Source organism: Dermacentor variabilis, chromosome 4, assembly GCF_050947875.1.
Source record: "Dermacentor variabilis isolate Ectoservices chromosome 4, ASM5094787v1, whole genome shotgun sequence".
Lineage (NCBI taxonomy): Eukaryota > Metazoa > Arthropoda > Arachnida > Ixodida > Ixodidae > Dermacentor > Dermacentor variabilis.
In genome coordinates this window covers 113,514,702-113,541,911 of record NC_134571.1, presented here as the reverse complement: position 1 = coordinate 113,541,911, position 27,210 = coordinate 113,514,702, and the positions used below count along the sequence as shown (strand labels likewise).

The 27,210-nt window shown below is 44.1% G+C and overlaps 1 protein-coding gene across 1 annotated transcript; it reads right to left on the bottom strand.

Moving 5' to 3' along the window:
* Window positions 1-14: 14 nt before the first annotated feature.
* Window positions 15-27,159, bottom strand: LOC142579629 (uncharacterized). The gene is made up of 7 exons (XM_075690023.1): window positions 26,839-27,159; window positions 26,652-26,745; window positions 26,285-26,493; window positions 25,963-26,094; window positions 20,415-20,555; window positions 17,377-17,648; window positions 15-11,747 (listed from the first exon to the last, which is right to left on the bottom strand). The coding sequence occupies exons 1-7, from the start codon at window positions 26,918-26,920 to the stop codon at window positions 10,968-10,970; spliced, it is 1,710 nt and encodes a 569-aa protein (XP_075546138.1). The 5' UTR covers window positions 26,921-27,159; the 3' UTR covers window positions 15-10,967.
* Window positions 27,160-27,210: the final 51 nt, after the last annotated feature.

The window sequence follows — 27,210 nt, the reverse complement described above, 5'->3', positions numbered from 1 at the left end:
AAGACACAGTGACATTTCAGCATTGATATAGATATATATAGTTTATTAGTTGTCGTTGCAGCAGATGTTCCATGTATATATAATGTATGCGAGGCTCAGCAGCGATCGAGCCCACCAAGGCGTGCGAGACGCATAGATAGACAGAAACAAACAATGTTTACGGACACGAGACAACACAACGGGAATGGATGGAGTCCTCGACCAGCCGACGATGCTAGTCTTTTGCCTCGCGCCAAGCGGAGCTAAAAGCTCTGGAACACATTTCTTGCTTAGGACGGCACCGCCCAGAAAGAAAGGCGAATATGTTTTTTACACCCAGAACGGTTGGGCTGAACCAAGTGATAGTAGCGCCACCTCATCGCCGAATGCGTACCAATCATGCTGGAGCAAAGTCTCGTTTACCCATGCGGCGAACAACGTGAACTGCTTTGAAATGCATACGTTACCACACCATTCCCTCGTGCAATCTATTAGAAATGCTTATATACCTTTTCACTCATGAAGGCTCCGCCCTCAAATTTCCCATAAATATTTTAGACTATGTGACGCAACAATCATGGCATGCACAAGGCGCCACAAATCATTCTGGGTGATAATCCGCTGAAAGTACACCACAGCAGATCAATGACAATGCACAACGCACATACAATATGCAAGACAAAAAGAAAAAGGGCCTCAGGTGAGAGTACAGCATGTGCACCATACATGGATATGTTGCAGCGAGGTAACCAATTGCACTTAAGTATTCACACTTGAATAACCGCTGCTTTGAAACGCTAACGCAAAGTTCGTTGACAACAGTGACAAGAACGAAGAGCAACAGGCTCATGAGAGGTACAGCACACCTTTCAATGTTACGTCTGGATGACTCGTACGGTCGGGAAAGCACAAAAAACTAAATTTAACACAAATGTGCATTAGTATTTGCAAACAGTTGTGCGTACTCTTCTAACCAGCTGGTCATGTGTTGTGTCGTGCCACTGATGTAACTGTACGGCCACTATGTCGAAGTACCAATGGCACAGCAGTACTGTATGCCTTTTTTTTAATCTACCTCCCCTTTCCAGATGAGCCTTAGAAGATATGGAAGTTGCTTCAGTGGGACAACCATGCCGTCAATCTATGCTGCTATAAGCACAGTATTCGAGTAGGACACTTATTTGCACTAATCTAGTGTTTCCATTGCACATTTCTTGGCAGAATAATATTAATTCTAAAAGGCCTCAGCGACTGGCTCGCGCACAGCCAATAAGGTACACAGCCTAACAGCACGTTAAAACTTCACTGTACAGTGCATGATCAAAGAGGTGAAGTTGATTCACTGGGTGCAAAAGGTTTACAAAGGCGCACATTTACCACAAAGAAACCATGTGACTGAAGGGGCCATACGCGCAACTGGCTACATTGTGTAGACGCAGCGAAGTGGTGCACATAAATACTTTGATTTTACCAGCGAACGCATAATTTTGCGACTGGCAGAAGTTACTGAGCTTGAAGTACATGGCATTGACGCATTCAAAATTCTACCAGTGTTGCCGCAGATCATAGTGCAAGCAAGGTTTGTGTCCTTCCTTGTGGTTGTGCTCCACTTGCAGAACTTTCTGGACGCTATTTGTTGACAATGCTACTGACGTCGTCACATAGTGATTGTTACGACAGCGTGACAATTTTGATTGTTATGGTGGAAGGTGGTTGTTGCTTTGTTTTGCCATTTACTTAATAAAATTACATATACAAATTGTGTCAGCTGTAGCACTTTGGAAAACAGATCACACCAGCAAAGTTTTGCAAGCCAGCTTTTTTGCAAGGCAGGACACCACCTTGCAGTTCCCATGAAATTCCTAATATAAACGGCTCCACGTGTTGCAACAGCACAAACACTTATCCTTTCCGTATCTTACCGTACAGATCAACAAGTGAGAGAGAGAGCCGCTACGGCAGGTATTATGCACAAACCTACACTTGGCGACAACCCAAGAAACCAGTAGAAGCTCCGTCCATAAAAACATGCCACACCTATGCTATGTGCTTCCGCTCTGTAAAACAGTCACCAGATGTTGCCAATGAATTAAGTTCATCTCCACTGTGATGTCACAGAAGTGAGTGGAAGTAATGAGCTGGTACATCTATACAAATTCCTTTCGAGTTGAACAACGGTGTTTTTGCCATTTTGTTCTTAGGTTGTCACCGACTGCAGACAGCTGGGATGTGCATCGCTAGCCACAAGATGTTGCTACAAAAGTCTGTACCATGAGCATTCATGCGACGGAGTGCTCTTGCCACAGAAAGTATGCCTATAACAGCGAGAAACAGAGTGCGAAATCCTTCATAACATTTCTTCCAGGAGTATGCCTGAAGGGCACAAAAAACAAGAAGGTATCGCATGACAAGTTTCCCAAGCAGGCACAAATCGCAACACACACACTCACACGCACAACACAGGGGGAGCAGTGCTCGAGGCAGCAGGTCTAACAGGTGCCATGTCACACGGTTTACCAACATTACTTATATGAGAAACAGCGAGAAGCTCTATGATGCTATGTTGCGTATGTTAGGGCAGATTGCAAGCCCCACGTTTAAACATCGCCAAACAATGCAAAATGAGCTGTCAGCAGAAAACGCTGCATTGTTTAAAAAAAAAAAGTTCAGGTCACTCAAAAGGAACCGTGGCGTAACGCCATGTCTGGAAGCTTACAGAGAAGTTCCAGACGACAGCGGGTGTTGACGGGAGTAACAAGTGGCTGACATACAAACAAGTTGGACAATGCAGCCGTCATACTCACTCATGAAGAATACACACATTGGTGCTTGCAAAGGAAGCATCATAGGTGACCCGATTGGCAAGGGCTTCAAGAAAAGGCAACATCGAAAGGACATTTGCTGATAATATCTAAATTAACTGCGTTTGGCAACACCTAGTGACATGCCTCAGAAAGAGCTTCTACTCTTCTCGCAGCCTGCACAGTACACATTGCTAAACTGATTAGCCTTCTGACGCAACTGTGTAGAAAGTGTATCGAGCTCTGCTTTAGCATAGGTGTTATAATAGAAAATAAACTTTTGACCATGCTTAATTAGCAAACGAATGCTGGCCAACACTAGGCCATCCAGAAGCCCAGTACATTTAGTGAATAAAGATAATTTAACAATGGAGAGGTAGTTCTTCAGATGACATGACGACTGCACTAGGACACTGCACAAACAAATGGTGGGGAGGACAACTGACAACGGTTTTGAGCACTTGGACATTAGGATGGCTCGATCGCTGCAAAGTGGCTGCACCGGCTGGTGCTTGGCTCTGAGGCACTAGAAGGAACTATAAACTCTTCGCTGTGAACTGCCCCAGTGCAAAGGGCAAGATGAAAAATAACTCTGGAGCATCCTAGATCAAGCAGCCAATACGGTCAAGGACACTGTGTACCGATAGTAAAACTGAGCCTTCCACACTTAAAGCCATTGCAGCTGCTCCGCAGTAAGCTGCAAGGGCATTTTAGTGTGTCTAACGGCTTACAGGTACAAATGAAATACTCTAGCGTGATCATGAACTGAATGCTAAATATTCCGCACCCACAGAGGAAGATGATATTCTTGCCATTGCTTTCTTAGCGCTAAAAGTACAATGCTGTCAATGTACAATTCATTACCAACAGTCTACTTGGTCGTACAATTTTGTACTTTTGTTCCTATGGCTGTATATGTGCATGACCGCCATATTACCTTGTGAATGCTTATTGGGAGATGAAAACATCAAGCACTTGCATACTTTGCTTTCAATCTTCTGTTCCCATATAGATATGAACACTATTATTAACATGCCCTAGATATTTAATAAATGCACAAATGGTATTGCATTTCCCTGCTCACAGTGACAAAGCACATTTCATCTGAACTATTATTTCCAAATTCATCAGAACTGCAATGCCATTTAGCAAATGACGCTACTTTGTTCACTTTAACAAGGAGCAACCCGGTTTAAACATTGTGCTTTCATTGGGAACATAGCTCATTAAATGAGACTGCCAGTGATGATGCCAACTTAAATAAAGGAAATTAAATAGGAACAAGAACTTCATTAGATCCACCGTGGGTGCGGCTACAAATAGCAACGATCTTCAGGTGTCATTTTATATTCAAAGAGCAACAACCTTTGTGATGAGCAGTCAATGCTGTTGCCTGGTTAGAAAACTCAGCAGCAAGCAGCATGCTTGAGTGGCAAATGCCAAGAGCAACACTATGCTAACCTACAGTGAGTAAGAGCTAATGTGAAACTCCAAGAACAGCTAGAACGAGGGTTAAACACTTTGGCACTGAAGGGGGGGGGGGGGAGGGCTCAGAAAAGTCTGGCACAACTACAAGTCGCCACACCGTTACACAAATGACCTTGGCCGCAGCCAGAACAACAACACTATAGTGAAAATACGATATTGGCAATTGAGAAAACGTACATCATGTGGGTGCATGTACATTGCATAATTGTGTGGCAGCCCGCGTCACAAGGATCTGTGCTCAAATGCTAGGCTTGGAGGCTGCGCTATTTGCAAGAAGAAAAAAAAAAGTGCTTGCAACAGCAGCAAGGCACTAAGAAGAAGCAACGCTGCAGTGTAATCTGACCAGAGCTGCAGTTCAGGTGCACTGGGCTCATAGCTCTTGGAGCACAATTGGCAGCTTTGCCTACATGACGACATAATGAGTACTTTGTGGGTGTTCTGCTACCAAATTCCTGGCTGCACTGGTACTTCTCAAAACGAATTCGCATCTGACATGAGAATACCTCCAATATGCGTTATATTTGATATCTGTTATAAGCATATGTTCACTACACGCTACTATCGGAGGGCATTTTAGATTTACATCATTAGGTCCACTGTTGTATAAAAGTTTAAAAAGAGGGATAAAGTGCCTCAGAAAAGCCGGCCAATGTTTTGACAGGAGGACGTATTTTCATCAAAGGCCTCCTATCGAAAGACTCGCCAGCCTTTCTGAGGCACTTTATCCCTTTTTTTAACTTTTATACCACAGTGTGCTATTCCATGTGTCAGAAAGAGGGGTACTGCGCTTAATACAAAGGAACAACAGAAGTAGAAGTGGACAGGACGCGTGCTTCTACTTGTGTTGTCTATGTGATATCCATGATAGTTATTAGTCTAACCTCAATATAGTGAACAGAGCCATAACAAATTACCTGATGTAACAAAGTTAACCTAAACTTTTCTTGGAGATATTCATGTATAACAAATATATGCTTATAACAAACATCATATATAACAAATATATCTTCGAGTCATATGCGATTTGTTATAACAAGGTTCAATTGTCTTTTTGGTTATTGTATTTTTTTTCCTGTTACACCTGAAGTTGGTGCCACTTATCACAGAAGCACTGAATGAATACTGAAAGCACGCAACAGGTGTGCGATTGGGGATCGTTGTTCGGGGCGTGCATTCAGTTACGCCATGAGCTCCGAACAACAATCCCCAATCGTGTCCCTGGTTAAAGCAAACATTGTTTTGCTTTTGTTTGGCAGAAGTTGTCATGGCGGTTTATTGTGGCTTGGTGTCGGCCAAAAAACAATAAGCCGTTATCATCAAACTACAAACCACTATCTGGCAGCACAGGCAGAGAAAATTGCCCTTATATATTGACAAGTCTTTCCTCGTGATAATCATGACTTCATGATAATCATGAAAAAAGCAAAGAAAACCACAATCGGTGACCTTTCTTCTTTTTTTTTACATGAATTTACTACCCCACCAGACAAGTTGTCAAACTATTGATTTCGTGACTTTCTTATAATTCTTGCATTCCTGGATTAAAGATCGCTGTCTTATGGCTACTTCTGGAATCTCTTTGACCGATCTTCAAAGTGTGACACCTGGAAAACCTGGCTTCCAGTAGACCTGTAAGAATCTGCTAAAATGCAGAAGTGTTGAATGTCCCCAACGTTCAAATAATCTTTCTTCCCAGAGAGCAACCACCTGCCACACTCCCTGCAGCACAGCAATGCCTCAGCTTTGGCCATGCTCTCCAAGAAAGGACACAAAGTGGTAAATAGAACGAGTGACAACATGCAATCGGCAAAAGTTTGAACAATGAAAGTGCCCAATCACATTTTCCAAAATTCCTTTGAGGGACCATAAAGCAACATGCACCAGGCCATTTGCCAAAAGCCAAAAGAGGATTTAAGCAAGACCGAGGTTCGCAGAGAGATGTAAATTTGAAGCGATCAACCGTGGCCAATCAAGGGATGTTGCTCGACCACCATTGATCAAGAAAGAATTTAGTCTCTTATGCAAGCTGCACAGGTAGTGCCTCCATAACGTCACAATCATGGTCTTTCATTGCTTATGACATGTCACTCACAGGTACACTCCGAGGAAACACTGCCCTACAAGATAAACCAATGAGGATATTTTGGGGGCAAGCATTCATTAAAGCAAGTTTGCGTCCAAGATGCAAAAGCTGTAGCGAAGCACATTAGCACTCTTGTGTGGTGTGAGTGCACCTGTTTAATCAACCTCGTAATTTCGCAAATATTCTGACCATTGAAGACACTGTGGAACAGCTTGCGTCACCAGAGCCAAATTTTCATGCAGTGCTTTAAAGAATGAGCTAAGCCTCTTAACATTAAACACACTTCTGCTCTGAAATCACCTCGCACGTTAATACCATCAGAGTGTCTTTAAAGAACTTAAATCACTCTAGCCCTCCTTCCTTAACTTTTTGTTTTTTTTTCTTTGCACCACGATCCTTAGCAGCAAATACACAAATGCTGGCAGAACTACAGCAGCTCAAGTCATGCTCACAGCATCAACACTCATTTCAACTGAAACTTGTAGATGAAAAAAAAAAAAAGAAATGGGGAAAGAAATGGTGGATGACGTAGTGCAAGTACATTACATAATGCAACAAATAGCTGCGACAACAAGTACTTACAGACGTACCCCAGCAATTGACGGGTAAACTCTGTGTTGGAAGAGTGTTGCAATGTTGCTCTGTGGACCTCTCTGGACTTATGAACGAAAGCACTTTGCAGACGCCACCACTCCCAAGCAGAGCAGAAAGCACAAGCCCCAGTAAAAGCAAGCTGTATGGCAGGAATTCAGTCTGAGCTTTTGCCAGTGATAACATAGACACACACATGCACACACACAGAAGGCGATCCTTGATATGCTGGTTCAAAGGGATATGCCTGCTCGAATATTACACACAAATGCACCAAGCAGCATGACAAATGTGCCATCTGCTCACACGCACAAACATCTACACCCTTTTGAGTGAAGCAGCAAGTTACCAGCAGTAGTATATATTTGACCAGGAAACAAGGACACAACCATGGCTCCATCTGCATGTGCTCTGACATAAAAAATAACAGTGCGTTGTAGCTCTTCCTCTTTCTTTTTTTCCCTCCATAAAGGGAATGGAGGTGGTAGCACATGAGCCATGTGCTGCCACCATTCAAAGGTTATGAACTGTTGTTCACTTTGAACTTATTTTGAAGCACAACCAGAAAAAGTGGGGAGGCTACAGCCTGAGAAGGCTCTCCTCTAGAGTTCAGTTTTGCAAAATGGCCTTGTCTACATGGTACTACCAATGCTGCTTGCGGGGCACGCTATCAAACGGCGCTGATCAGAAGTATGTTGCAGTAATTGTGCTCAGCTGGCATGTATATTAACAGACACCTGATGGTGCACGTAGATACAGTACAATCTGTGCGAGCAGTCCCATTCCTCCTGAGCAAGCCGTCTTGTCCTTACAACTGTGAAATTTCCCAGTTTTGCAGTGCTGACCATAACTCAGAAACATCACATTACCAGAAGTATGCAACCTCACAGTTTGTTCACAGTAACAATTTGAGTGCCTCTTTCTTTCAGAACCACTTCAGAGGAGCTTTGCACACGTGTTGGCATGTGCTAACAGAGCTTGGAAAAAGGTCCAAGCTTCGAAAGAGGAGAGCCTCCTACAAGATCTGCTACGTGCAGCACTCAATCCCCAACAGCACAGCACGCATTCTGTGCCGGCGTCCCAAAAACACACTTTCAGATGCAATGGACGGGCAGAGTACAGAAAAAGAAGCGGCGCTCTCACAACATATTTGGCACAAAGCGTTTCTTTCCTCCACGGCAGAAGCATATTGCTGCTTTTAGGCTACCTGGTGAAAAACGTGTGAGCAAGAGAAAGTGTGGGGTTGGCTGTGGGATGTTACATGAACACCTCTGCCCTGTGTGTCGACGACACCACTTTGACGTTGCCTCGCATATCTTTTCCTCCCTCATTGATAAGGCTGTTAACTCTCAATCAATCACTGTAAGAATCACTCTTGTTTTTTCATTCAGCGCAATGCCTCAATGCCAAGAGGGGCACCCGTTATTGCCTCAACATTTCCGCAGTTATTCCAACAATGCACCTCTCTGTGGTGTGTGTGATAGCAGAGCTAATGGGAAGTGCACCTGTTTACCAATTTCCTTCATTACGTTCACACCCATCAACTAGTCAACAGGGACACATTGCAAATGACTTCCTTGAATGTGATCTACGGAGAGCACAGCCATATGGTTTTTCCATTCTGTCCCTCTCTCCAAAACTAGCCACTTCCTGCGAGTTTTGTACGCTAGCTGATATGTGGCGGCACAACGAGCCCACTTTGACGGGAAAATGGAGACACGTCACACACAAAGAGTTCCTCCCGCAACTGCATTGAGAACAGGCAAACGAAATGCTACGCCTAGCAGTGGAAAACGGCCTGCGCTTTGTCATAGGCAAGATATTGGGGCGCTGCTGTAGGGAGATTTCTGGCATCCGAGCTCATTTTACTAGTGCTACTCACGAAAGGCTACCAAGAAACTGGCTTTGCCACATCCGTTAGTGCTTAAAACCAGTTGCTACCACAGTCATAGGAAAAGTACAAGAGTATCTCTAATGCCAAGCTTTAAAAGCAGCTTGCTCTTTTTGTCAACAATTTTGGTGTGGTAGTCATGTACCATCAGGCTAGAAATCTATCTAGAAACAAATTCACTGCTAACAAGTTTTCCAACTTATGTTGTAAGCACATAATGCATAACCGCAGTCTCAAACTCTTGTTGGGTAAGTAAGAAAGTCTGCGGATTTAAGTATATTACTTTGCCAGTTGGTGGAGCATATCATAGCTAAGTAAAATTTCAGATACATCGTTGTATTACATATCCTTTAGAACAGCACCTCAAAGATGTTGGCACTGTTATGTAGAGCGTTTTTCAAGCTGAAAACCAACATATTACTTTCTGCCTTGTTCACAGGTCAATCTTGAACCCTAAAAGGTCAAGCCTACAAGCTCTGCGATGCTATTCTGATTTCCTTCACATGCTATCTCTTCCATGCTTCAGATTACATGTATTGCAAAGATGACGCCAATAGCCCTTGCGTGTTCTAAATACACAAGCACAACAGTATTCCTTTTCGTTGAATGTGCTGTTTAAGTGACAAAATGTTTTTGTTGTATTAAGAGCTAAGCAGTTAACATGTAAAGTTGCCGAAAGCCGAGTCGCTTGCTTAAATGCACGTCTCAAGTGACAGTTAATATCTTACACAAGAAGAATATGTTTCACATACACTTCAAAACTGGCCATAAAAACGGATTTCTTCAGTATAATAATTAGCAAGTCACATAACCGAACAAAGGTCCATGAAAAAAATCGTACATACACAAGTGCAAATCACAAACAGCAGTTAAGAAACAGAATGTTTACCTGAATTCTACATTAGAGACATTTGGAATGTCCAAATTGGCACAGTAACGCAGGATAAAAAGTGATAATAGACAGCTTGATATAGTTGCACTGAACACAGCTAAAAGAAACACTATAACAGGTTATGCTTAAAGCAAAGAAAAAGAGCAACTTGAAAGGAAACATAGTCAATTCTATAGACTGCTCAGGTAACAATAGAGAAAAACTTCCATTTCAGTGGTGCGTTCGACTTTTCTTGCTGCCAGTAGGCTTCAATACCGAAAACAAGAGCCTTCATGTGGCAACCCCGCAAACTTATCGACTCTTAAAATACTAAAAGTTTTCAGTTCAAGCAACAGTAACTATTCTAAAGTAAAAGCCCTCCATATTATTTCAAAGAATTCCTGTACTACATACAACTTATGCACATGTTACCCAACTGCAAATTAATCTGGTGAACATAACTAGAGGTACAAGGGTCTAATGTGCCTATGGCTTACTGAGAATGCTCAGGATCCATTTTAATGCAACCTACCTGGTGCTTAGCATGCTTAGGAGATAACCATACTGATATACAGCATGAAACTGTTGCACACTTTGGATTCTACTTTTTGCCACTCTCAGTATACCAGGCAATTCATGTGCATATATAATAAACAATGGAACTCAAGAAACCTTTCAAAACAATCACAGCACACCATGGTGCAGTACCATATCTAGCTTAAAAGTGAATATATTTTGCAATCTCACTCTTCAGGCAAAGTTTGCATACAGCCTCAATGCCAACAGATGCATCAGAGCTGTACAGAGCCACATGTCACACCTTGTGTCCACCAAATTAAGCCTCACCCTGTCCCAGTTTGCATCCTTCTGCAGAACTTAAGCCACTAATAGCTTTCTAAAACCTCTGACACTGCATTGATTTGCAGCTGTGAATCAGCACTATTTACAGGTCCTCCACAAGCACAGCACTATCGTTTCTGGTACAACAAGGTCTGGTTCAACATGTACTCTGTTAAAGACCAAAGCACCGTCAAGTGTTGATGCATCTCTGATGCACATAAACATTCAAGTTTGCTCGATGTTCACAGCAAACTGCCTGCACAAGGCACAGAACGTGCAATTTCTGGGCATTGGCAAAAACTAGCAAAACGGGACCTCCCAAGAAAACAAGACTCCTATAGGCTCATACAGGCTGCTGTACCAGCATTACTATGCCTTCTCAGTTAGCTCCAATCATCATTTTTCCTTTCTCAAACCTCAACATCAAGTGGATGCCCTCCGCTCAACATTCACAGATTCTTGACATGCATTACCACTACCTGTGCCGCCGAAAGAGGCCGCCTGGCAATCGGAAGCTGCCAAACTTTCCAATCTACTGACAAATGCTGGCACACTATAAAATGTTTCATCATGCAAGTGTGTACCCATGGTGGGACTGTTGGATGTTTCCGGAAGCCTGCTGCTGCTCCTGCCGCCAGCGGCTAGAGTGCAGCCAGAGGAGGAACCTGACAGAGGCTCCACCTGTTCGCCGGCAAATGCAGGGTCGTCACGGAAAGGTGCTCTGTGGAAACCAGCAACATCTGGATCATAGCGGTCGCTGGATGCCACAGCTTCCTCAAACGCTGGCAGCAGACACTGGGCTTCGCACTCGCTCAAGTCCTGCAGGGAGGAGAAGCATGGTGGCGGCGACTCGTCCCTCGGCCACAAGTGGCACGGCCACGGGTGGGTGGCAGATGAGCCACGCGTTGTGACGCCCGAAGTGTTGGCCACGGACGCTGCCTGTGTCCCGGTGGAAGACTCCTTGCTGCCAGCAGTGGGGAGCTGCTCAGTGCTCTGGTAGGGTGGTGGTGGGCCCTGCGTGAGTGGCGAGTACTCTGGAGGCTTGGGAAGCTGCTGGAGGAAGTGCAGCTTGGGCCGGCCGCCTGGTGTACCACTACTGCTGTATGTGGCGACCACGTAGCTGCCATGGGCGCATGTCACCGTCCGAAGGTCAGCTCCCGCAAGGTGAGTGCATGATGCGGGGGTCCCTTCACCAAAGCTCATCTGTGCATGAAAGGTGGGAGAAAAAAACAAAAATAAAATAAATGTAGAGAGCCTCTCATGCCCTCACACTGGTCACAGCAATACCCAATTAGACAGAAAGAGGTACAGTCAAACTCACTTATAGAATTACTTGTTTTAACAATACTCGGATGTAACGATGAGCAGCTACCACACCACGAACATTTGTATGTGTTCTATGGTAAAATAAACCGGCTACTGCAGTGTTCCCATGCCACATTATTGGCTATAACAATTAAATCTAGCTACTGGGTATATGTGCGAAAAGGAAAGGAACACGAAACTTAGGAAAGGAAAAAAAAATTAATGCTTCATTTTGAGAACAATTTATTTCTCATCTCATCAATTCACACAAAAAAAGAAGACAGGCTGCAGTGTCCAGACTGTGGAGCGCATGGTGTGGTTGAGCCATTTCACATGCATTGTAGTAGCCTCCAGACATGGGCTCGGAGTTGAACATGCCTTGTATCACAATCATCATTTGTGCTGCAGGTTTAACAGTGGTCGTCGCTTGTCACGAAAGATGAAATTAACACATCAGTTTACTTAATGATCATTGTTTTGTGTGAAAAACCACCAAGCCAATGTTTGTGTTATCAGTGGTGGCAGCAGTGGTGCGCGTGGGCCGGCTGGCTGGCATGACGGTGGATTGGGCACAACAGGAAAACACTCCTGTTGTACGGGGCAACGTTAAGTGTACCTGCTGTAGTGCTGGCTGTAGTGTAAACAGCCAGTGTCCAGAAAACGGTGAACACCAAGGAGTCATGCCTCTAAGTGTGGTTTTACGATTGCTATGTAAATTCATTTATCTAATTATTAGACCTAAACTCGTTATAACAGAGTTGAAGAAGCCAAAATCACTTTGTTATATTCATTAATTCGTTATATCAATTATTGTCCTTTACAGCAGTACATGGCTAATGGTGTGCACAATTAAACATGCTAAGATAAGAAGGCAACTGCTCCGCAGCCCACTGAACCGCTATGTGGCCGCATATGGAATGATATTTTCACAAAATAACAGCAAAAGAACCTGCAGCATGTTACACATGCAACTTTTTAGCATATGATGCAACAGCCTTTAGGAATGCTTCCTTCTGTTCCAATGTGATGGTCTTTCGCTTCCGCTTTCCACTTGGTTCACTCACGGCTCCAGTCACGAATTACGATCGACTGTCGATGAATGTGGGGAACTTACATAAATCTTTGCCAAGGTGCTGGAGACTCCATAGAAAGCAAGTCAAGGTGGGATGAGAATGACTGTGCATGTTGTAGAAACCCATCATAGTTACTGAGTAATTAAATATTCATTTAGTGTACCGTCAGTCATACTATGTTTCTTCATTAAAAATAATGAATCACCCGTTCGAATTACATGCACGGGTTAATTATTGCGTGTAAGCATTACAACACTGAAAAAAAAATGTTTCGCAATAGCTACCGAAACGCCCCATTTCAAATGTCCCATCAAACACGGTAATGCCGTCACTAAAGCGGTTGTCTCAAGGGATGCATTTCATTCAGAAGTGAAATAGGTCAATTTGATAAAGGCTTAATGTTAATTGTCTATTCCTTGCAACCCAATGCACAATTACGGCAAAAAAAAAGTTGCGTCCACAAACAAGCACGCCCTGACTGAAACAGATGTTGTGAAACCAGCGAAACGAAAATGTGGTCAAAGGGAACAGCCAATTAAGCCTATTATTTTCTAGCTCCATGTGGCACACAACACGATGCGGCAACTATGCAGCTGGGGTGGTATTCTCGGGCTAACTCGATGACCTTCAGAAATACAGTCGAATCTCTATTATTCGAACTCGATGGGGCCTGATAATTTTTTCGAATCAAAAGAAGTTCGAACTAAAGGAAGCTAACTGAATGGAGGACTTACCTGCAGTGTAACATGTGCACTGAGCTAACATGTAAGCGGAAAGTTTGACAAGATTTATTCACACGTATTTACAAATTACAGTAAGTTATTAGGCGTATCAGTGCTCATACTGTGATAGGAAGGAGGCAGCAGGTGCACGTGCGTTTAATAAAATGAAACATATTATGCCCCGTGACAACTGCCCCTTCGAACTTTTGGTATGCTTCAGCACGCAAGCCTGCTGCTGTATTGGGGGGAAGTTGACTTTCGGGAACCAACATTATGCAACGCGTCATGCTTTCCACACTCCGCAGCCGTTGGCAAGGATTACAAAGGCAAAGTCAACGCCATTGCTAACAGCAGCGAATTTTTGCAATGAAAAATGCAAGACTCTTGGTAACGAATGTCGAAGTAGCTAGGCTAGCATTGCCGTGGTGTGGCTACGGCTGCCAGCGGATCTACGTGCGAGAGCGCCAGCTCGAGGCGGCGCGATAATGAAAATGCCGGATGTGCCAGCTTTGAGTAATGTCGTTTCAGACCTGTGGTCATGGCAAGAAGTCTGGAAAGTCGGATGGAGAAGGTTCTTTTTTTTTTCCGAAATTTCAGACGTTCCTATACATTGACTCTACAGGGTACATAGCGGTGCGGCGACACTAACGGAAGTCACCACCCAGTTACTAACAGAAGTAATTGATGATGCGCACCTGCAAACACCTGCACACATATTTCCGCCAGGGTTTCTTTTTATTTGCGCGCGGCTTTGAGGAGTCTCTCCTAAGCTCTTCCTCTATGGCAGTGTCAGAGGAATGCCGGTCGGAGGCACTGCTGCGTGATTTGGCGCGCTGCTGAGGGCATTGTCGGAGCGCAGTACATTCAAATTAACCGTCGCAAATGCTTGCACGTTCGAATTACTGGACATTTTCGCCCATTTGAATACACATAACTTTGACAGGACCACAACGTCAGTTCGAATAAACCGAAAGTCCTCATTAAACGGGTTCGAATTAACCAGATTCGACTGTAGTTTAACTTTCGCGAGATTTTGCAAACTTGTCGAAGTACATGACCGACAAAGCTTGTCACAGCACCAGACGCACTGTCAACCATATAAGCGGACGCGTTCAGCACGTGAAAGTGAAACTATCTGATCTGCCTGATCTGATCTATCTGATCTGATCTTTCTTGTGGCCTCACTCGTCCCACAGCCCTGCAGTGAAAGTGCGGCCGCTTGGCTTAGCTTGGACGGCTCGTGGCTTCTAAGGACGCACTGACACAATCTCAGAGGTGCAATCTCACTGCATCGCAGCGAGAGAGGGAATTGGAGGCACTGGTTTTTCGCACACCGTACACAAGCAGCATTATCTACAGGGTGATAATTTCTAAGTCTTACGAAATTTTTAGACATCGCCTGCTGCAGATAACATAATCTTTGTCCTTGAGCTGAATTATTCAGAGACGCACACATTACTAGCACAAGAAATCAAAACACATATTCAACTAATTAGCAGTAACTCACTAATTAACTTTTTAATTACTTTATGGTATGTATTGCAATTTACACATTGTCGCCAGTGAGCTTGTGAGATGTATCCGCTTAAGGTGAATTTCCTGAAATTTCCTGACCTGGAGAGGCAAAGCAGAAGAGTGGGTCTAAAAATTAATCTGGCACTGGAAGAGGTAAGGGAATACATTTACTTAGGGCAGGTAGTGACGGCGGATCCGGATCATGAGACTGAAATAATCAGAAGAATAAGAATGGCCTGGGGTGCGTTTGGCAGGCATTCTCTGATCATGAACAGCAGGTTGCCATTATTCCTCAAGAGAAAAGTGTATAACAGCTGTGTATTACCAGTACTCACCTACGGGGCAGAAACCTGGAGGCTTACGAAAAGGGTTCTACTTAAATTGAGGACGACGCAATGAGCTATGGAAAGAAGAATGATGCGTGTAACGTTAAGGGATAAAAAAAAAGAGCAGATTGGGTGAGGGAACAAACGCGAGTTAATGACATCTCAGTTGAAATCAAGAAAAAGAAATGGGCATGGGCAGGACATGTAATGAGGAGGGAAGATAACCGATGGTCATTAAGGGTTACGGACTGGATTCCAAGGGAAGGGAAGCGTAGCAGGGGGCGGCAGAAAGTTAGGTGGGCGGATGAGATTAAGAAGTTTGCAGGGACGACATAGCCACAATTAGTACATGACCGGGGTTGTTGGAGAAGTATGGGAGAGGCCTTTGCCCTGCAGTGGGCGTAACCAGGCTGATGATGATGATGATGAATTTCCAGGACAACACCAGTTTCAGAGATATTATTTCGCAAAGTGTGGCATGAAATACATGGGCATTCCAGTTACGTTTGCGCTTCAGTGCCCAAAAGAGTGTTTTCTTAAAAAAGTAAGTGGAACAACAGTGCACTTTTATGGCAACTTTGACGGCGCATACAGTATCTCCAAACTGGCATCATTCTGAATATTCTTTGTAAACTGGTACGCTTTGCAAACTTACCAGCTACAATTAATAAATTGCTACATGCGCTATGACGTAACTAACTAAGAAGATAATTAGTGTATTTTTGTTAATTAGTTGAGTGTGTGTTTCACTCTTTTGTGCAAGTAATGTCCGTCTCTCTGAATAATCCAGCTCAAGGACCAGAATCATGTTATCAGCAACAAGCGATTTTTTTTAAAGTTCTGTAAAAGATTGCAATCGGGGAGGAGCACGCCTGTGCACCTAGCTTCGCCAGTTATGCGCCACAGCGAGGAAGAGGTATGATAAGAGACAGGTGCTGCTTGACCACGGCCACCATGCATGCGGCTACCCACTCAAGGGCATATTCAACACGGTAATCCTTAACTGCCGCGCTGAACCCGGCAAAAAGCAATAGGCTCGGTGTGCAACTGCCAGTGTTTTTCAGTTTCCGGGACAAATCTAGTTCATTATATCAATTGGCTGGACAATTTCCCTTTGTTAAAACAAGGTATCTTTATTTTTGATACATGGTTCTCCATGGAGATCTCAAGGGGAGTTTCATTTGCTTTGTTGCATTCATTGTTTTGTTATATGCCATTTTGTTACAATGAGGTCGAGTATATTTTTGTTAGATCTTTTCAGCATTTTTGTGATAGCCTCCGGGTTCCAATAATCAAACTCTTGACAGCAGTACATGCAAAGTTCAGCCATTTCACAACACATCGCGGCCCTAACTTTATATAGAATGAACATAATATAGAACGGACCATTCTGACTGGATTATAATATTTTATTGAAATGAAGCATGGCCAACTAAATTTTACATTTACTTATTTATGTATACTCAATAATTCATTACATCCGTGTTCACAATAACAAAGTTCAACTGTACACTCCTGGTTTATTTTGCGGTATATATTCATACTATTATAATGTAGCCTCAAATGAGCCTCCTGTATTTGGGACACATTATAAAAACATGCTCAACCATATTTCTGACTTTAGTGCAGAAGTGCTGAATATCATCTACACAGAATTTTGCGTGCACTAGATCCTACCCTTTCAAGACTTCACACTGCAAGGATGTGTGAGGTTGCATACTCTGTATGCAGCCTAACAGCTAAAACAAGTTTCATAGACTACCATCATTCTCTAAACTTGTGCCCATTCAATCACTTCCTTTTGCTAATTGCCGTGTCGACAGCTTCCTACCAATCTTGTTCATTAGTCATGTTTTTCTGTAACCATGTCTAAGTACGACAGTCAACTCACCCCTGTCGTGGTGACCGGGTGATGCAGCGGCCGACACCAGGGAAGACAACGGTGGTCAGCGTGGCCGCTGACAAAAGGGAAGGGACTCGCCATGACAGCACGGCGCATGTGTATGCGGCAGATGGCCGCCACCATGACAGTGGCAACCAGGATGAAGACCACCGCGCAACTGACCACAGTGTACACCGACGACTGCAAGTATTCCACACTGGCACCCGACCGCTGGTGTGGGGGGCGTGCCAGCACCCCTACCAGCGATGTTGTAGTGTTGGCTGCAATTACCAAGTCAGTTAGAACAAGAGTGAGCGAGAGAGGCACTGTACGATCACAATGGCCAGCAAGAAGAGTTCATATAGATGTCATGTGCACAATAACGACAAAACCAAAAAACAGTGTTCACCATCATGTGTTATTCTCATCAGCTTGTTCGCCTGCATAGAAGGACTGCAGAATTTGAAATCATGAAGATAACACAGGTCTAGACATCAAATTGTGGCGTCTCGCATCATATAAAATGCATTCACATCATCTCAACTTTTTTGCACTTGCGCACACATATGCAAGAAAAGGCATTGAGAACTCCTAGGAGACCCAAGAAGGTACGAACAACCATTAGTAATCATACGAGGGTCGTTCAAGTCATTCCGGGACTTTTTTTAAAAACAAATAGAACAACAAATTTCAAAGTGTGGAAAGTGGATTTATTTTTCCACATAACCTTCAGGTACAGTTATACACACATCCCAGCGTTTAACAAACACCTGAAATGCTTCGGCATAGAAAGATTTATTATTACGATGGAACCATTGTAGGACACCATTTGTGACTTCATCATCAGTGTTGAAATGTTTTCCTCCAAGGAATTCCTTCAGAGGCCCAAGCAGGTGGAAATGACTTGGTGCTAAGTCAGGACTATAGGGAGGTGTGTGGTAATATCTGCCAGCCAAGTTCCTGGATTGTTTGGAATGTGCATTGAGTGGTATGCGGTCGTGCATTGTCTTGCAAAACGACCACAACCTTTGTGACCAAACCAGGACGTTTCTTCCGTAAACTCTTGTGCGCATCACGCAGAACATGGCAGTAATAATCACTGTTGAAAGTGACACCCTGAGGTAAAGTGTCAACGTAAATGATTCTCTGTTTATCCCAAATACACTTCCCATCACTTTACCAGCAGACGCAGCTGTTCAAAATTTCTTGGGAGGCGGTGATTCCGTATGCTTCCACTGCATCGATGCTCTTTTGGATTCTGGGGCGAAATGGTGAACCAATCTTTCATCACATGTCATGATGCGATTCAGAAAATCCTGGGCTTCCCTTTCATAGCATTCCTTCAGTTCTCTACAGACTTCAACTCTTCTCTGTCTGTCAAAAGCAGACAGCTGCTTTGGGACCCAGCCTGAACTCATTTTTCGGAACAACAAATGATCATGGATTATTGTGTTCACTGTTCCTAACAACAGATTACACACCCTTGCAATTTCACGACAGGTTATGCGACGATTGTCCACAATCAGCTGCTCCACGCGCAGAATGTTTTCAGGAATGACTATTGTGGGCTGTGATCCACCACGATCACGATCGTCAGTAATAGAGATACAGCCATCTTTGAAACGCTTACATCATTCAAATGTCTTACTGCCACTGAGTGTCACATCAACATACTGAGCGTGAAGTCTTCTGTAAATTTCCGCAGGTTTTACGGCCTCGTTCACTAAAAACTTCATCACAATACGCTGTTCCACAAAGACGTTCACACTGTTGTCTGCCATCTTGAATAACAGTCTATCCAGAAGCGCTGGAAATGAGCGCCGTCTACCAGTAACAGGACACAGGTGCCAGTTTCTACTGCATACAAAACCTCCAGCCTAGGCATCCATTTAAAATGGGAAAAAAAGTCCCGGATTGAGCTGAACGACCTTCGTATATCAAAGACAGCAACAGCCGTTAAATGGCACTCCTGCACAATGTCCCTCCACTAATAGAAAGATCCAGCAAGCTCCAGCACCACATGCGCACCAAGACATTGGCATTTTGCTCTTCACATCTAAGCTTCTGTGTTGCAGGCATGGTGAACAAAGAGGGCCCATCATGAGTACACCTCATTCTATGTCCGAGAACGACACCATGCATCGTGCCACTCTTCACATAACTACACAAAAGCCTTTGTGCACCACACATGAAATCAGCTTCACTCCACCTCAGCTCCTTTGCTGCCACGAGTGCTGATGCGATACCTTTGTATACTCAAGCCTTTGTAAAATGTTTCCCTATTGCCCAAGTGATATATTGAGATCATCATGATCATCCAGAGGGACTACCTCAACACTGTGAAAAGTTTCAAACCGTTACACCTTTCCATCTTTCCCCAGCAACCAATCACAAATTTTTGAAGCGTTGTGTAACTGCCTGAAGAGCACCCTCACAAATGTTCTTCTATATTTAGCAACTCTTCACAACCTTTACATTTCAAACAGGCAATGTTTATAAATTTTACCAGCTTCTAAACCTGCTTTTTCCAAAATACAGAAATTCAAACTTTCTGAGGATGGCATGACCCGATGTCTAAATTGTCAGTTAAGTTAGGTACTGAAGTTTTGCGTGCCAGAACCATGATCTAATAATGAGGCAGGCCATAGTGGAGTACTCCAGATTAATTTTGACCAACTGGTGTTTTTTAACGTGCACCTAAATGTAAGAGCACAAGCTTTTTTTTTTTTTTAAATTTAACTCTCATAGACATGCGGCCACCACCCCCTCAGGATCAGCAGGGCAACACCAAGGTTGCTATACTACAGCAGCATGTGACCTCAATCCTGTCAATTCACATGCATACAGGAGAGACCAAAAAAGAAAAATGAAATTAAACCACAACAATTAACGCTGTGTAAAAAGAAAGCAAGGAAGCAAAAGGAGTTGAGGAGCAAAGAATAACAGTAATGCCTTTTACTACTACAGGGAACCAGGTCACACCAATATCACTGAATAATTTTTATCTCGTGTGGAAGGTGTCTAACCCACCGGGTCTGGTGCCTTACCTATGCTGGCCAGGTACTTTTTGCAGCAAGGGAGCACATAGGTGACTCGGCAGTCCGGTTGTGTAGCAGGGTCGCAGCATAGAGAGCGCGGCAGACAGCGGCCATCTTCACAGAGCACCTTGTCCTCGCAGGGGTCCGGCCCTGAACGACATGGTTCGTGCCACACTCTGACTTCCCAATGTGCAATAACCAATCACCTACTCGTCAAGCCTTAAGATTTATGGCTTGAAGCAAGGGCCTCACATGTGAAACATGAAGAGAAGGACACACCAGACAGGAGTGAACACAGTACTTTATCAAGGCCCAAGCACTACACAGCTCAAAATGTTATAGGGGCCTTTTATGTTTAAAACTAAGGAGTGCACGTGCAAGTCCAACATTTGTCACTTTCGAAAAAGAGTTGAATTCTGGGGTTTTACTTGCCAAAACCACGATTTGTTTATGAGGCATGTCATCGTGGGGGACTCCATATGAACTTTTTGATAGAGAGTCAGCCTACCTGTTGTTAAAGCATGATCACTCAAATTTATATTTTTCGTGTATTCTTTATAGTTTGTTTTTGTGTTGTTCAATGTGAGTTCCTCTGATGAAACAATGATGACTATAAGTAGACTGTTTCTTCTGAATACAAACTTTCATTTGAGGGTCCTTCCTTGTATGATATTGCTTTGCATTGTAAAAATGCTGTCGTACCAAGTTGCCAAGCTGCCGACCAAGATTTACAGGGTTTCTCCATAAAATAATGAGATTGGGTCTAGTAAAAAGAATTTATTGATCCAATCAGTACATATTATTAAAATTCTTCAAAATAGTCTCCTTGGGTGTCAATACAGTGCTTCCAATCCAATTTCCACGCTGCAAAGGCTCCCTGGAAGTCATCGGGCATAACCACTTTTAGAGACTCCGTTGGATGGTGGGAACATCATTGAAATGGTGACCTATCAGGCTTCTCTTGAGCTTTGGGAACAGGAAAAAGTCTGGTGGGCTCACATCGGGACTGTACAGTGGCTGCAGCAAGGTTGCAACCCCTATGCGGGCTGGGTAGCCGGTCACAATGAAGGCGGTGTGGGCTGGGTTGTTGTCGTGGTGGAGCTTTCAGCAATTGGCAATCTCCAGTCGTTTCCGCTTGACGGTTCTGTGAAGACGCTCAAGGACTTTGTAGAACACGGCGCTGATGGTTCATCCCAAAGGTAGAAATTCTTAGTGGACCACTCCACACTTGTCAAAAAAGAGAATGAACATTGTCTTTACCTTGGACTTCGACATTCTCACTTTCTTGAACCACAGGGAGTTTGCAGTGTGCCACTCCGAATATTAGCGCTTGGTCTCGGGGTCGTACTGCAACACCCATGATTCGTCGCCTGTTATTACGCCATCTAAAAAATCCCGTTCACTTTCTAACTGCACCAACATCTCACGGGAAACGTCTTGTTATTTTTGTTCATCACTCAGCACTTTTGGTACCAATTTCAAACAAACCTTCCGCATGTTCAAAATTTCAGAAATAATATTGTTAACCATCGTTTCGCATATGTACAGGCCTTTGGTGAATAATGTGGCACTCAAACGATGGTCGGAGTCCAGGACATTGTACAACCCACTCGTTGAAGGGTATTCAGACTGCTCCATGTCTTGAACGGTCTCCCATCCATTCTTGAACTCGCTGAACCACTGGAAAACCTGGGCCCTTGCCCTTGACAGGGCGTCGTCCTTGTAAGCCTCTTTAACCAAGGCAAGTGTTAATTAATTAATGAATTAATTATGGGGTTTTACGTGCCAAAACCACTTTCTGATTATGAGGCACGCCGTAGTGGAGGACTCTCGAAATTTCGACCACCTGGGGTTCTTTAACGTGCACCTAAATATAAGTACACGGGTGTTTTCGCATTTCGCCCCCATCGAAATGCGGCCGCCGTGGCCGGGATTCGATCCCGCGACTTCGTGCTCAGCAGCCCAACACCATAGCCACAGAGGCAAGTGTCTCGGAAGTGGTTTTGCCCAGGTGAAAGCAAAAGTTAATCGCATACCACCACTGCTCCAGCGAACGCTCCTTTTGTGACATTGTCTACCATGACAAAAACTCAAAAGCAGCTCTTGCGCCACTTCAGATCTTCACTGCATCAGAGCTCAGACGCGACTGCCAGAGGGTGCATTGCTTAGCTTAAAACCCCCACCACAAATCCCACACCTGGGGAATTCGCTACTGGCGGCTGCAGGGCCAGTCTCAGGCAGTCTCATTACTTTGCGGACGAACACTGCATGCTTTGGTTTTTCGTGCTTCGAATGACATAAGCACCACTGCTTGAAACTGGCAATTAAATAGGCCTCCGATGCACAGAAAAGCATTTTTATTACCAAGCTTTCAATACCGAGTAATTTGGCCTCGGGATGATATCAAAAATGCTGTACAGCACATGTGAGATTGCAGTAGCTGCTATGACACACTTTTCCGGAGCAAGCCATGTTGTCACATATTCCCGTCTATTGTCTAAGCCTCAACAGGCACTTTTTTTTTTCATCGCATGAGCACAACACACCAGCTTTTGATCACCTTGCGACACTTGTGTCCCTTCACTGAGACACCATGCTGCACTGGACTAGGCTAGTTTTGAAAGCTTGTCGCTACAAAACTACCAAAAGTTTTCAAAACTGTTGAATAAATGCAAAGCAGGAGGAGATTAAAGCTACAAAATTTTGCACCAGACTCAACTCCCCACTCTTAGATGTTGCTTTTCCCCTAGCACACACCTTGCTCCAACATGTCCTCAGGAAAAGTGAGAGCACTGGAGGGCAGTAACGTTAAAATTACATTTTAAAGCAAAGCTTTCTTTGACGCTTCAGTTTTTGTGGACAGCTGTGGGTCAACTAAAGTGGGCCAATTCTGGAAACTGCAATCAAAGGTGGCAACTTGGTAGGCCAATCCTGACAGCAGAGTGCAATGTGCACCCTCACAAAGGATAATAATGTGTTTTTAAAACAAAGCTTTTTTTTTTTGCCTCTTTTCCACTGCTTCTGCTGCTGCTGTAACTGTCTTGCACGCCACATCCAGAGGAGGTTCAGAGAGTGCATATACATGGCAGGAGCATGGCAGAGAGGATAGGCGATGCAAGAAACTCATTTGGACCTTTGCAACACATCATACGAGTACAATGCCCTCTGGGGTCTCTGGGCGTCACCACAGTACCCACTTGACGGCTTTAATTATCTGTGACCTCCCACAAAAGCATTGCAGAAACTGCAGCCCTTACCTTAGTACTAACGTGCAACGTCCACAGGGGTCGTATATAGAATGGTAGAGAGAAGGTAGGGAGTGCAGGCAGAGAATGGGTAGAACCAACGCAGCAATCGAGACGAGTGAATAACAGTCTTGGCACTCTTCACTCGCAAGTCGCATACATGGAGGTGAGGGTGGGAGTGGAAAAAGGTGATGTGAAAAGTCGAGGAAACGCTAGTGCTAAACACAACAGTGGTTGCAGACAAACTGGATAAATTTAAGTTCAAGGTACAGTACGGTGTGTTTCTGCTATTCTTGAAAAATAAGCACCATGTAAATTTGTCAAGCAGACAACTGACACATGCTTGAAGACTCAAAGCTACATTAATGGGCACCTAACTCTTAAGTGCACAAGTGTTCTTATATTTAGCCCTCATCGAAATGTGGCTGCTGTGGTCAGGACTGAACCCGTGACCTCGAGCAATGCCATAGCCGTGAAGCTACCACAATAGGCACAGAAATGGTGAGTTGATGTGCGACACCTAGATGCCATGGTGCTTTAAAGAAGACAAGAGGGCCAAAATTAATCTGTAGTCTGCCACTATGGCATGCCTCATAATCCGATTGTGGTTTGGACATGTACAGCCCCATAATTCAATTAAATTTTAACACTTCTGCCACGATGCAATGCATCATGTGAGGCAATTACAATACTAACCTTCTCAGAGGTTATGAACAATGGTGCACAACAACGCCTCAAGCAAACACATGTTGTCTCACTGCGTTTTCTGTGTACTACGCAGACGAACAGCAATGGTGCATGCAAGGTGATATTTGCCATCAACTTGCCACTCTCATATTGCATTAAATGCCGAAGAAATTACACATTTTCTGTCAACGTCACTGCTAATTAAGGTCCGTCAAAGAGCACAGAAAGCTTTGCTTACGTCAATTCCGTGGTCCATGGGATTCACATAATTTTTATGGCACGGCAACGTTGGAGGCACTGCAACGTCACGGCACCCACATGCCTTGGAGTATTAACCAATGAAGAACTACAGCAGTTTGAGTGTGCAACCAAAATGTGCCGACACAATCCGGTAGGGCTGCCACTACGATGACAGGTCACATTTGACTATAATGGACATGCGCCTGTATCAATGTTGGCTTTTGCCCGATGTATGCTTCGACCAAGCTAGCTGTCCATGGCCATAAACGCTTTGAAAAACGCGGGTGGCGTTTTACCAGTGCCAGATCAGTACACCAGTGCCAGATCGGCTGCACACGTATGCTTCAAGGTCAGCAGTGGATTTGCTGACGCAACATCGTAGCATGTACTACGGTAAATTGTTTCCACCTCCCACGAAGTTGCATGTTATGGCGCTGCTGTTCGTACAAAAATTTTAGTGCTGGTTGCGCGTCGAGCTAACTGATAAGTGTCCCCAGCAGCATATCTCAACAGGTCTATCGGGAAGCTACTGCTTGACTTTGAGAATCATCCTCCAATGGTTTCTGCATACCTTATTTTTTTGCCTTCTTGCATTGTGGCTAATCTGTTCTGCCAGCCAGACCAGTTTCACATTTTGACAACAAGTAAATGGAGGTGGGAGGGGAACTTAACTGGCTCGCCAAATAGTTCCTTTGTTCCCCAATTTCTGTCATTACATTGCAGATTATGAAGTGTTGTTCATTTAATCACCATATAGAGCATTACAGAAAAATAAGCGGCTTGCTCATCCATACAGGCCTCTTCACAGTATGTGAATTATCACGGTTTAGCCAGTAAAACATGATTCCCTGTGTGACGTAGCCTGCTCCACTACGTAACTTTTCAAATTTTATATCTACTTTGCTGCAAGGATGAAATTTATTGCATGTTGACATCAATTTTGTTTGATCGAGCACATGTGACCATCTGAAGTGTTTGGAAATTTGTATTTAGGAACAGTTACTATTTAATTTTAAGACCCAATCGAAGAGGGTATTATTCGATTCACTATTCAAATGTTTCAAATACTCACACACCCTTAACTGACACATGTGAACTCTACTGTTTCTAGCACAGAGAGAGCTTTCACCCCCCACTGCCAATCATGCGTGATGGGAAAGCTCTGCCGTTACCCTGCTCTAAATATCATGACCCTTGCACTACGTAAGTGGCATCTGCATAGACGACGGCAGTCTTTTCGTGATTCAGTAAGCACAGCATGCAGCATGTACAAGAGAGTATGGCTTTGTAATGCAATTATGCAGCAACTGTTAAACAGGCACAAAATTTTTCACGAAGCATTTTTACTGCCAAAGCAAATGTTCACAATTTACTTCAAAACCTACCGCAGTGCTTGGGTGCTTCATCAGAACTGTCATGGCAGTCGACATGACCGTCACAGGCATATCGTTTCGGAATGCAGTACCCATTGCCACACACAAAGGACTGGTTGTAGCAAGGACGCCTGCCAGATGATGCTAAAAAATGAAAAAAGCAGTGGTAATTAGCACTGTCAACGTAGTGGCAGGATTTCTGCAACAAGGAAGGCGCAGGACTAAACTTCAAAAAACAAGTGCCAAGTATCTCGCCATGAACGTTCTGGGTTCCAGCAACGTTAAGCAATTGCTCCAAAGAGAAAACATTCCGCATAAGCCATGCAGAGCTCACCGTAAGTTGACACGGACACATAGACTGTTCTGTTGAACACTCGGTTAACATTGGAATCGTGGTGGCGAGCGACGCATGTGTACCACCCGGTGTCGGATTCCTCCAGATGATAGATGGTCACTGTCTTTTCGTTGAAATGTTCAGACTCTATCTTGATTCGATGCGCCTGGCGCATCTTGTCCTGGAGAGTAACCCATGTTATGTGGAACCTGAAGAAAAAAAAAAAGCAACGAAAGAAAAGGAAATGAACCTAACGCAACCATTCCGAGGTTAAGCGCTTGGCACCCGTGCATGAGGTGGAGTCAATGCAATGTTACACGTTTGGAAACACCCGAGCTGTGACGGTGAGCATACGAAAGGCGCTTACCTTTCATCGGAGGCGACTTTGCAGGTAAGGTTCAGGTCATCATCAACTCGCCGCGCTACCTTGCCAGACGGGACGGTTATTACGAGCTCTTTACCTGGAACGATACCGTCTTCACGTTGCTCATGACTCGCACAACAGAATATCGGCGAAGCTTTCACACACAATGATCCGGCGATCGGGTACTTACCTTCCGACTCGGAGGACCCACGTATTGCACCAAAAAGAACCACAACTGCAAACAATTCGCGAAAACTAGGGAGGACATCCATCTATACAAACGCATCAAGGCAGCATTAGCAGAAACGCTAGGATGGACGACTGCTCTGAATCCAAGCGACTTTTCCTAGAATAGAAACCTTCGCTTCTCTTCCTGGCATTCGGCAAAACGACGTAAAGATCTTAATCTTCTACGCAATAAGGTAGGAATAAACTTAACAGCGTTATACACTACTACAACAAAACACACACAACCCTCAAAGCATAAACATTATTCGTGTTGCCAACAGCTTCGCCTCTCTATTCTGCCAAAACAGGAATGCAAGGAAAGCAATTTCTTGTT

What these genes read in the sequence shown, in the direction of transcription:
- LOC142579629 (XM_075690023.1), bottom strand. Translation starts at nt 26,920, where the DNA reads ATGGATGTCCTCCCTAGTTTTCGCGAATTGTTTGCAGTTGTGGTTCTT. An exon ending in TGAAGCACCCAAGCACTGCG is followed by an intron (nt 20,556 to 25,962) that starts GTAGGTTTTGAA and finishes CATGTCGTTCAG; the next exon opens with GGCCGGACCCCTGCGAGGAC. An exon ending in ACCCGGTCACCACGACAGGG is followed by an intron (nt 11,748 to 17,376) that starts GTGAGTTGACTG and finishes TTTCATGCACAG; the next exon opens with ATGAGCTTTGGTGAAGGGAC.